Raw genomic sequence first — 12,227 nt, 5'->3', positions numbered from 1 at the left:
GACATTAGAGTCCTCTGGTACCCCTATTTCTGACAGTGTATATTAGCAAAAACTTAACCAGCATTATTCCCAGCAGCGTTTGCTTGTACACTGTATGTCAACAACGTGGATGTCTGGTCTTGTCAACACAACTAACCCTCCACTACTTTTCTTCTTAATGATTATTAAACAGAACAAATTAACAAAGCCTTTTGCAAGTTAACCCCTTTCAAGAATACCATCATATATTCTTACGCTTATTATGTCTTTCTTCTCTCTATATTTTGTTTTTGTGTTTTTACTACAGAATCCTTTGGTAAGTGCTTGCTTAGCTCTAAAGCGCACATCACTCCTTCCCACTAATTCTTTCCAACAACTATTAATTACAATAAAAAAATGCATGGCATGGATTTTACTAACAGATGAGTTGAGGCTACTATATTAATACTACAATACTACTACTATTACTACTGTTAGAGGCACAGCTCACCTTCACATACACTTATTTTGAACTAATGGTAATAAATGTTTACATTTAAGGAAGCGTTTAGGGAGGTTTGTTGTCTTCCTTCTTCAGTAGATGGTCCTCCGACGCTGATGATGATGATGATGATGAATCCTGCACAGAACTCTCTTCTCGTTCTGTCCCTTTCCTGTTTCTTTGTTTATTTATTAAGGGTGTAACGGTACGCCATATTGACGTACCTCCGTTTTAAGGTCCCGGTTCGGGTCATTTTGGGTACAGTAGAGGAACAACATGAAAAACATAAAACGGCTTTTTTTGTAAAAATTGCAAACAAATTCTACAAAAGTAATTCTCCAATAAATAAAATTCTCAAATTTGAATTCAAATAATGGATTGAATGGACTTGAAGTATATTTTTATTGTATACTGTATTTTCCCCATTACCGGTGATGACAGAAAAGAGAATGATGATAACCATAGAACCAGAAGCGAGAAGTCAATATGTATTGTTGTATTATTTTAATTTTACTTTTTTTTTTAAAGGAATAAAAAATATTTTTCTCAGAAAATGTGGCAATTTCAGGAGGCGCAGGAACGCAAAGTTGTGTGGTTTTTTTTTGTTGGGGGGGGGCGGGGGGTGGACATTATACAATTTTAATTCAAATAATGGATTGAATTTGATCCCACAAGACTCATGAGACTTCGACTTTACATTAACAAAATTTAATTAGCCGGTATGTATTTTTGGTTTTGTGTTTTTTTTTCATTACCAGTGATGGCAAAAAAGGGAAATATGAGGAACTGACTTGTGAAATATATATTTATAAAAATAATAAAATAATTTTAAAAAATAAATAAAACTACATTCAAAAAATCTTGCAAGACTTCAGCAAATCTCATCAGACTTTTACTGTAACGCACTGTTGATATATTTCCTTTTTTTCATGACCAATAATTGCAAAAAATAAGAACATAATAATAAATATATATATATATATATGTATTTTAAACATACTTCTATATGAACTTCAGCAAATAAGACTTAACCTTTGCTTTTTTTCCCCCCCATTACCAGTGATGGCAAAAAAGAGAAATATGATGATAACCATAGAACCAGGAGAGGAGAAAAACAGCTTGTAGTCCCCGTTCCATGTCTACTGTTCAATGACGCCACATTGTTTGTCCATTTGTCGTTGTCTGTTTACGTATTTGAGAGGGAAGTCCAAGTGTTCCCAAACAGGACATTTTTACCACATACAGTATATACTTCCTGTCCCTCACTAAATGTGTTCCAAAATGTTCTGTACCAAAAAATATGATTACAAATACATGTACCGTTACACCCTTACTATTTACTGTTTACATTTCTTCCAAAAGCACCCCCCCCCCAAAAGCGTACTAATCCTTCTTCTTTCTAATCTTATTTGCATTCATATTATCCACCCAGGTGGTACGCCAATACGAGGTAAGAGCGCTGAAGTGATGCTCAAGTGAATCGCCGCCATGTTTGTTATCCTCCTCCTCTTCCTCTCCATCACATCCCTTCTTTGATTTCAAATACCATCTATTTAATTCTATTTTTCAATTAGAGCCTCTTGTGATATGCTTACCCTGGCTCGAAAAGATAAAGAGAAAAAAAAGCATATCCAATGACAATTATTATTATTATTATTATTATTTTTGTTGTTTTTTGCCATATAGCAAATCATGCGTCCCTCTTTTTTGTCCAACTAAAACAACCAAGCATATTTTTCCCCTCCCTTAAGCTGTTTTTGTTCAGCAAAAAAAATAAATAAATTCATAAAAAAAAATATGGAGTGATGCAGAAGCTGAACTATTTTTTTTTCCATTCTTCTACTTTGCTTTCCTCTCCTATACCTCTCTCTACAAAAAAGCCCAAACGACCACTTTTTTGATAAAGTTTCTTCCGGTGCTTTTTTTTCCACCTCTTTCTCACCTATTTTTCTCACTTTTCTTGACTTTTTTTTGGTAATTTTTGGAATTTTTCAGGGTTTGGGAAAACAGTAGAGTCGGAGAGACGGAAGGAAGGAGGACACATTTTTTTGCAGTTGTTTTTGTCTGGTCCTGTGACACCACACTGCTAATCCCATGGTGGATTTTTAATAACAAAGGGTGTCTTTTTGGCCCAGCAAATTTTGAATTTTGTCTTCTCTAATACACTTGTATTTTATTTTTCAGCTAAGGGTTTGTTTGTTGGCGAGGTTGTAAGTTGTTCTGACATCCATTTCTTGCATGTCAACAAAAAAGCAAACTTTTATTCCAGAGGGTTATGTGTTGGATTTGTTTCGAAAGTGCAATGGATCTTTTTCTTCCCTCACATTTTTTTGCACAATGCTGCCTTTTTCTCAATGTGACTCGATTTGTGATTGAATATGCTGGAAAAAAAAGTCATTCCTTTCCCGTTATGCTGCTTTTCTTCTACTGTAAACCTCTTTTGTTTGATCCATGTTTCCCCTTAAAGCAGTACCACTCATCCCCATATTGACCAGTTACATGTTGTACACTATATTAACAGGGCTAAATCTTTTTTTTATTATTATTTGTCTTTTTTTTAAGCATTGGAATTAGGATGAGTGTCTTTTCAAACACAGTTTTTCCCTTCAAAATATATTTTAAATAGGTATGGCAAAAGGATAGCTTTGATTCCTATTTTTAAATATATAAAATAGAAACAGTAGAGAAACGGGAACCTCCAAAGTCAATTTGGAATTGAACTGCAGTACCCGGGAGAAAGACACAATGTTAAACAAAAGGTGTTATAAAAAATGTAAAAAATAAATAAATAAATAATAAAAAAAAAAATAAAAAAAACAAAAGGAAAGGAAAACAAAACCAGAAAAGTTGGGAAAAATATATTCTGTGAAAAAAACATTTTTGACTTTCGTTATAAAGTATAATTTTTAATTAAATAAGAAATAACTGTCAATTTATTTTTCATCTCTTCTCATTTAAAATGATCTAATTCTATAATAGTTTTTGGAAAATATAATACAAAAATATTTCCATCCATCCACCCATTTTCTATACCGCTTCTCCTCATTAGGGTCGCGGGGGTATGCTGGAGCCTATCCCAGCTGACTTCGGGCGACAGGCGGGGTACACCCTGGACTGGTCGCCAGCCAATCTTTCATTTGTGTTAATTTGAGGGATTGTAGTGGTTGGAAAATGTTGGGATTTTAGTAACAGAAAAAATAGAAACAGTAGACGGGCGTCTCTAAAGTCAAAGTGGAATTCAACCGCAATATTCAAGATAAGAACAGGAACATTTTTTCAACTTTTTTTTTTTTTTTTTAAAGAAAAACTCAAAAAAGGATAAGTGTCTCCTTAAACCCATTTTTTCCCTTCTACATACAGTACCTCACAAAAGTGAGTACACCCCGCACATTTCTGCAAATATGTTATTCTATCTTTTCATGGGACAACACTGAAGAAATGACACTTTGATGTCATGTAAAGTAGTCAGTGTAAAGCTTGCATAACTGTGGAAATTTACCGTCCCCTCGAAGTTACTCAACACGCAGCCATTAATGTCTAAACCACTGGTAACGTAAGTGAGTACACACCAAGGTGAAAGTGTTCAAACTGGGCCCAGTTAGCCATTTTCCCTCCAGTTTCATGTGACTCTCTTATGTGACAAGGTCTCAGGTGTGAATGGGGAGCAGGTGTGTTAAACTTGGTCTCATCGCTCTCACACTCTTTTATACTGAAGTGCAACACGGCAAAGAACTCTGAAGATGTGGGGGAAAAAAAGACTGTTGTTGTACATAAAGATGGCCAAGGCTATAAGAAGATTTCCGTTGTCGTCCCAGAAGGAAGTCTCATCAAAAGGTGACGCACAAGAAAGCCCACAAACAATTTTCTGAAGACAACCAGACTAAGGACATGGATTAGTGGAAGCATGTCCTGTGGTCTGATGAAGGCGAGATAAACTTACTTGGTTCAGATCATGTCAAACGTGTGTTCAAAGACAAGCACCAAGACAACACAGTCAAATATGGTGGTGGGAGTGTCAGGGTATGGGGCTGCACGAGTGCTGCCAGCACTGGGGAGCAGAGTTCACTAAGGAAAACATGAATGCCAACATGTATTGTGAGTTGCGACATCCTGAAGCAGAGCATGATGCCCTGCCTGTGTAAACTGAGTCGCAGGGCAGTGTTCTAACATGACAACCCCAAGACGACCATTATCTTGCTGCCCAAGCATGTGTCTCGACCTAAACCCTGCTGAGCATCTGTGGGGATCCTCTAACGGAAGATGGAGGAGCGCAAGGTGCCTAACATCCGTCAGCTATGTGCCGTCGTCATGGAGGAGTGGAAGAGGATTCCACAGGCAACCTGTGAAGCTCTGGTGAACTCAATGCCCAAGGGCAAAGACGGTGCTGGAAAAAAAGTTATCCACACAAATTATTGACACTTTATGCCCAATTTGGGCATTTTCACTTAGGGGTGTACTGACTTTTGTTGCCAGCAGTGGAGACATTCATGGCTGAAATAGAAAAAGTAAGGAAACGGGAACATCCAAAGTCAATTTGGAATCCAACCAAAATATCTCACGATTAAGAATTAATAAGTCATTTTAAATAAAGTAGTTTTAGAAAACATGGAATGAGACTTCATCAAATCTTATGAGACTTTACTTCCACTTAAAATACTTGTGCATTTCGCTTTTAATTTGTATTTATTTTAGATCCAGGGGTGGAAGAAAAGGGGATATATGATATGACGATAACCATAGTCTCCAAAATTGATTTGCAATTTATCCATAATATTTGGGGGAAATTATTTCATCAAAAAAAAATGTGATAATGATACGGTTGTGAAAAAAACGTGTAATGTTTTATGATACAATTATTTTTATGATAGGAATTCTAATGCACGCTTTATTCTCATGAAACTTGAGCAAATCTCATGAAGCTTTAACTCTTTTAACTCCCCAAGGATATTTTGTGTATTACTTTTTTAATGTTTTATTATTATTATTATTATTATTATTATTTTATTATTATTATTATTTATTTATTTATTTTTTTACCAGTGATGCATTATAATAGCCATAGAACCAAAAAATGGGCACATGGCTTGAATACTGTTAAACTTGCAGAAAATATCATACACGTTTTCTGGTTTGCAATCTTTTAGGATGCAATACGTTCCAAATCCAAAAATAAATAATTAAAACTTTGCACTGTAATCACACGACACTTCAACATGTGTGACGATAACCATAGAACCAGGAAATGGGTGCGAAAAAGCGGTACAAGCGCGCAAAATAGGAATGTTTAACACAAAGATTGTAATCTTTTAGGATGCAAAACGTTCCAAATACCAAATACTTTGCACAAGACTTCAACATGTGTGATGTTTAACCATTGAACCAGGAAAGGGATGTGACAAAGTGCTGCATGGAATTGCACCACATTTATCGAACAAAACGTGAACAAGAACATTAATGTTGGTAGTACAGTTAATGAAGCGTATTTGATGGCCACAGATTGACACTGGAACAGATGAATTCAATTATAATTGATTCCTATGAAAGAAAATTTTGATATTATGATTGTGTTTTTACCTTTTAGAAGAGTAAAAGTGGTCCAAAATGTCCATTTAAAAGTAAAACAGTCTGAGATTTTGGGGAATTTCTAAGGATTTTTTAAACGTTTTTTCGGAATTATTATCATTACTGTTGTTATATACTAATCTATATATTCATGGTGTGCTATTTTTTTCAGCACAAAATTATGATTGGTCTTTTTTCCCAATGAATCCAGAAGGGCCAGGCTTCCACACCCCACTCATCAAACCACAAATGTTAGAATCATAGAATTATCTGGATTTTCTTTGATTGTTCATTTAAAGGCGTGTCTCAATACTTTTGTCCCCTATATTGTTTCTCTCTGTTTTTTGCATACATTTCGTCGTAGCTTTCTGAATGACTTTGGAGGTTCCTGCTGTCTGCAGTCTCCATTGTGCCACAGCCAGTGGATCAAACAAATGATATAGCTCTTAAAGGAACAGTACACCATTATTATTTAATGCTAAAATTGGACGTCTTTTTGAAGGATGTATGTTTTTACATTGTTTAAGTCTCCTCTGCTGCCCTCGTTTGTTGTTCCTAACCAGGTGCCCTTCAGATCGAGCAGAGTGAAGAGTCTGATCAGGGGAAGTACGAATGCGTGGCGACCAACAACGACGGAACGCGCTACTCGGCACCGGCCAACCTTTACGTCCGAGGTATGTTATGTTGTATATTATATTTTATTGATTAAGCAATTGATGTTCAATAAAGCTTACAGGTTCCACATAAAGTAAGTATACACTTTTATTTTATTTTTTATTTTTTTTAACCTGCACTAATGTGAACCCATCTGCTCTGCTTTGCCTTTTCCAATCCTGACTTTTACCCTCTTTTTTGATGCAATCCTCTCTATTTCTCCCAATTGGGCAATATTGGAAGGACACCTGTTTTATAGAATTTTTTTAATGATAAAAATATGGTGCATTTTCTAACTTATTTATCAAATTTTTCCTACCTTTTGCTTTGCTTTGCCTTAATATTATGCTTACCAAAGTGTATATATATCAAGGGTGGGCAACTTGTGGCCCATGGGCCATATAATGCACACTAAAGCATGTTTTTTCGGTCTGACATGCAATTCACAAACACGGAAAACAGGCCTCGCTGTGGTCGACCGAAAAAGTTGAGTGCACATGTTCAGCGTCATATCCGGAGGCTGCATTTGGAAAATAGACGTATGAGTGCTGCCAGCATTGCTGTAGAGGTTGAATTTGTGACGTTGAATTCAGCTTGTCAGTGCTCAGACCATACATTGCGCAGCGCATCAAATTGGTCAACATGGCTGTCATCCCGGAAGGAAGGCCTCTTTTAAAGATGATGCACAAGAAAGCCCACAAACAGTCTTTTAAAGACAAGCAGACTAAGTACATGGATTACTGGAACCATGTGCTGTGGTTTGATGAGACCGAGAAAAACTTATTTGCTCAGTTAGTGTCACGCTTGTGTGTGAGGAGTTCAAAGACAAGTATCAACACAGTCAAGCATTGTCGTGGGAATGTCATGGTCTGGGGCTGCATGAGTGCTGCCAGCACCGGGGAGCTACAATTCTAAAAACACTTAAACATAAAGGAAAAGTTATAAAAGCTCAAAAACGTTGTCCACCCCTGATCTACAAGGACAAAAGTGTTGGGACACATTACCTTCAGGGGAGTAAATGTGGTACCAATTGTTCTCGTAACGCTATCATATAATGTACACGATTTTTATAAGATTGTCTACAAATTCTTATTGTTATTTTTTGATCTGCTAGTCTTTATGTCTGGGTTGGGCAGCCTGCATTGGCAGTATATGTCCCACAAGAGCATTTACTCACAGCCCGACATGCAATTCTAAAAACATGAAAAACCGTGAAAGGAACTGGTATAGCTCAAAAATGCCCAACTCACAAAATGATTCCTTGATCACATAAAGAGTAGCCCACCCCTGAGCAACATGGACAAAAGTTTTGAGACAATAAAAGTGGTCTAAAATGTTTTCGTGTGGTCCACGTGTGGTCCACTCCTGATCTAGTTGAGACATTTGGCCTGCAGGAAGTAAAAGTGGTACAAATTATGCTCTTAAAGATATTACATGAGCTCGGAGATATTTAGGATTTTTAAAGATTTTTCGGAATTGTAATTTTTTTTTAAAATAATAATATATCATGTGCAGCCAACCTGCAGCCCATGGGCCATATAGCAACACGTGAATCCAAATGATTGTATTAAAAGGCATGTTTCAGTACTTTTGCCCCATATAGTGTATCTGTATGTGTTTTTTTGTCTCTGGTTGTTAGCTGTCAGAATGAAACCAACACAGAAAAGGTCATTTTAGTGTGATTTATTGAGTTTTATTAAAGCAGGGTGCAGTCCTTCGAATTGTTTAACCTGGATGCCTTTTTACTCTCCCCTGTTTTTTCTCCTTATTTTTCTTTTTTTTTTTTTGTGTCGAAAAAACCCCTCAGAGCTACGAGAAGGTTGGTGTGTTTTTCCTCTTTCTCCAATTACAGCAAGAAATGTCCTGAAATTGTGTTTAAAATGTCATATTATTATTATTATTAACTGTTATCACCCATGTGTTGATGAATGGTCATTATTGCCACAGGTGCATGCCTATTATGAGGCCACGGGTTCCACATTTGCATGTTCTCAGTGTTCCCGCTTGGCCTCTATGGTCGGTTCAAGTTCTAAAAGCATATAATAATACAAAATATGCTCATGTTATTTGATGTAATTGCCACTACGGACTAAAAGAATGTAGTTTTAAAGGCGTTTGTAATGATATTTAAATGAGTGAGGATAATGTTATGTGACTGGGGACAGGATGTCCAATTGGATATTAATTAAATGTTTAATAATGTAAGCCATGTCCCCCGGAGACACTCTTGCAGCAAGTGTTGTTAATGGCCAATAAAAAGACTTTTACAAAAACTAATGATAGTATTGTCAGGAAAGACTGCTGCTTTTTTACCTTCACCAAAGCAGATAAATATTTTTGTTTCTTTGCTTAGTATGCAACTCCTTTTTTCAGTTTTTGATATGTTAGCCTGTTTTTTGGTGAAGGGTCTTAATAGTTCTAATCAAAGGCAAAAGCAACAAAAAATGAATCAATAATATATTCAATTAATATGGTATTCCAATTATATAAAATAATACATCAATGCAAATAAATTGAAATAAATCTGATTATATTGAATATATATATATATATATATATATATATATATATATATATATATATATATTGAGAGTTTGGCATTAGCATGATAACGGTTCATCCAGAATGCATTCACAAATTATAAATAAAAGTAAGTAATAATAATAAAACACTGCATTTCTTTGGCACTTTTTCTGAGAGTAACTCAAAAAATGCTAAGAAGCTAAAATGAACTAGACTATAAAGTTGTGGTCAGAAGTTTACAAACACTCATCATGGGAATGACGGTCATCAATTTCGGGCTATGAATCATTCATTTGTACTTCTGTTTTTGTAAGGCGAGTGATTGAGTTTTAGTGTTTTAAATGTTCTCTAATGTACACAGCGTCAAAAGTCTACATATTGTACAGGTGCAAATATCAAATATAGACATACACACCTTGATGCATGTATTTAAACTTCGGAACTAAAAACTGTGTCTCAAAAAAGCAACAATGGCTCAATTCTTGTATTTATAGTCATTGAAGATATGCCATGTGTTATTATCATAAGAGCGGTTCAAATGAATCAGAACCCCAATTTATTCAGACATTCAAGCTCATGATGAGTGTCTACATATAAACTTCTGACCACAAATATATATATTTTAGATATTTGTATCTCTTAAATTGTTACTTTTATTATTATTATTATTATTGCTTAGTGAACTTGTATTTTTTGAATGTCATTATGGATGTTTTGGGTTGCCTTAATGGCTCATAATGTCCTAAATAAATAGAATTCTGCAGCTTTTTTGAAAGTTATTCACCTGTTTATTTCCATGTATTATTTTGTGATTGCACACCACCGTGTCATAAAAAGTTGTGTCGACACTGCATAACAGTGATGCAGTATGTTGTGCATGTTGTGTTTACATCCATTTACCAGCGAATGTGTTCAATTTCATTGCGGTTTGTCATTAGTACATGAAATATTGCATCATTTTCCGTTTTTTTACGCCGCCTTTTTATTTCCTCCCAGTGCGCCGTGTCCCGCCGCGCTTCTCCATCCCGCCCACGGACAACGAGATCATGCCAGGCGGCAGCGTCAACATCACGTGCGTGGCGGTGGGTTCGCCCATGCCGTACGTCAAGTGGATGCTCGGCGCTGAGGACCTAACGCCGGAGGACGACATGCCCATTGGACGTAACGTCTTAGAGTTGACAGACGTGCGCCAGTCGGCCAACTACACGTGCGTGGCTATGTCCACACTAGGCGTCATAGAAGCAGTGGCACAGATTACAGTCAAAGGTATGCACGGCTAATGACCGTTTTATTAGATACAACTGCACATCCAATAAGCTATGGGTTGGATCAAAAAGTCGGCCTTACTGTTGTTTTTTATTTTATTATGCATTTACACACAGGACCGTCCGCCAAATTGGGGCACTAAGCAGACTTTTATTTACAATTCATGATAAATGTTTTGGTGTAATATCAATATATGGGAAACAATTTTTTCAATAAATTATAAAATAAATCAAATAAAAAATGAGCAGAATAAAAAAAAAATGTCCAGAGCTGGGATCTAACCCACGCTCTTCGCCTTAGAAAGGCAGCAACTGTACCATTACACTACCAGGGACTGGCAGGTGAGTTTTACTCTCTTATCCTGCAATCAATCATGATGTTAACCTCGCTGTCAGATTATTTGTCTCTTTTTTTGTCTCCTGCTTCGGGCTGACTTAGTGCTCTGTACCTCGCAGCAGCGATGCACATTTGTCTTACGCAAAATGGGTCCCCTCCCCATGGGTCGTGGGGCCTTACGTGCAGCACGCGGTTCTGCGTGTAGGGAGGAGTGGCCCTATTTACATATATCCATCTCCTACATATGTCTGATTTTTACTATTCAATGATGTATTAATTGATAAATTATTTCAAAATGTTTTTAATGTTATGTTTTTTGGGGGTGTTACTGCTTTATTTATTGAGAAATATTAACAAGTTCAAGAAAACACCCCCTTATTATTTATCATTACTATGTATTATTCTTAGTTGTATTGTTAGTTTGGGATCTGGACAATACAGTACCTCTCCTAGACGTCAAGGGGCTGCAGGAAAGCCTACAACTCAATGCCAATGGAAACTAAGTGCCTGAAACAGTGTAACATCAACAGGACGCTACAAGCGTGGCTTCGTGCACCGGTTCCGAAGTGAAACAAGGATGAGACACCTCTACACGGGTTACGTCAAACTATATGCCCAGAAGAAGCATGACATTGACTGCCTGATTCACCTCACAAGGATAAACACCACAGCAATGACATTGAAATATCAATCGGACTAGATAAGTGTGGCCGAAAGATATCTAGACGAGGGAAGATGATCGCAATTGAAGGGGTTGAACTACCTGAAGGCAACACAACAGATGTGCAGGACAGCTACAAATACCTGGGTATCCCACAGACATATGGTAACCATTTGGAGGCAGTTTAGAGGTCAGCCACAGCCAAATACCTAAAGAGGGTGAGGCAGATCCAGAAGAGTCAGCCAAATGGCAAGAATAAGATCCAGGCCATTAACACCCGTGCCCTACCCAGAATCAGATGCTCCGCTGGCTTAATAGCCTGGCCTGTGGAAGCCACTAATATCAAGACAAGAAAGCTCCTTACAGTGCATGGAGGGTTCCACCTAAAGTCCAGCATCCTGAGGCTGCACACAAAGTGAAAAAAGGGGGGCCGAGGACCAGTGAGCACTATCACAGGCACTATCCGGGAGGAAACAACATGTCTCTAAGAATACATCAAGAAAATGGCCCCCAGGGCCGACCTGCTAAGTGAATGTCTCAGGCAACAGAAGCCCAGTAAGGAGAAGGAGCCAGATGGGCTGTCATGGAAAGACAACCCCTGCATGGAATGTACCACCAACAAATTGAAGAAGTGGCTGACATTGGGAAAACATACCAGTGGCTGGAAAAGGCTGCACTGAAAGACAGCACGGCGGCACTAATCATGGCAGCACAAGAACAGGCCCTAAACACAAGATCAATAGAGGCTGCGGTCTACCACATCAG

The 12,227-nt window shown here is 37.2% G+C and overlaps 1 protein-coding gene across 46 annotated transcripts in view; it reads left to right on the top strand.

The window, feature by feature from the left end:
• LOC129194857 (receptor-type tyrosine-protein phosphatase delta-like) overlaps positions 1-12,227 on the top strand; it is a 415,432-nt gene that overhangs the window by 355,238 nt on the left and 47,967 nt on the right. For 29 of the 46 annotated variants that reach the window (XM_054800309.1, XM_054800310.1, XM_054800351.1 and 26 more), the window contains 4 exons: positions 1,893-1,910; positions 6,586-6,696; positions 8,484-8,495; positions 10,196-10,465. In XM_054800309.1, coding sequence (XP_054656284.1) covers positions 1,893-1,910; positions 6,586-6,696; positions 8,484-8,495; positions 10,196-10,465 — 411 coding nt within the window. Of the gene's footprint in view, positions 1-286; positions 296-1,892; positions 1,911-6,585; positions 6,697-8,483; positions 8,496-10,195; positions 10,466-12,227 lie in introns of all 46 variants that reach the window. The other 17 variants (XM_054800348.1, XM_054800349.1, XM_054800334.1 and 14 more) reach the window with 4 other exon arrangements.

Source organism: Dunckerocampus dactyliophorus, chromosome 15 (assembly GCF_027744805.1).
Source record: "Dunckerocampus dactyliophorus isolate RoL2022-P2 chromosome 15, RoL_Ddac_1.1, whole genome shotgun sequence".
NCBI classification, from domain to species: domain Eukaryota; kingdom Metazoa; phylum Chordata; class Actinopteri; order Syngnathiformes; family Syngnathidae; genus Dunckerocampus; species Dunckerocampus dactyliophorus.
The sequence above is the reverse complement of the archived record's forward strand: the minus strand, read 5'-3'. Positions and strand labels throughout refer to the sequence as shown.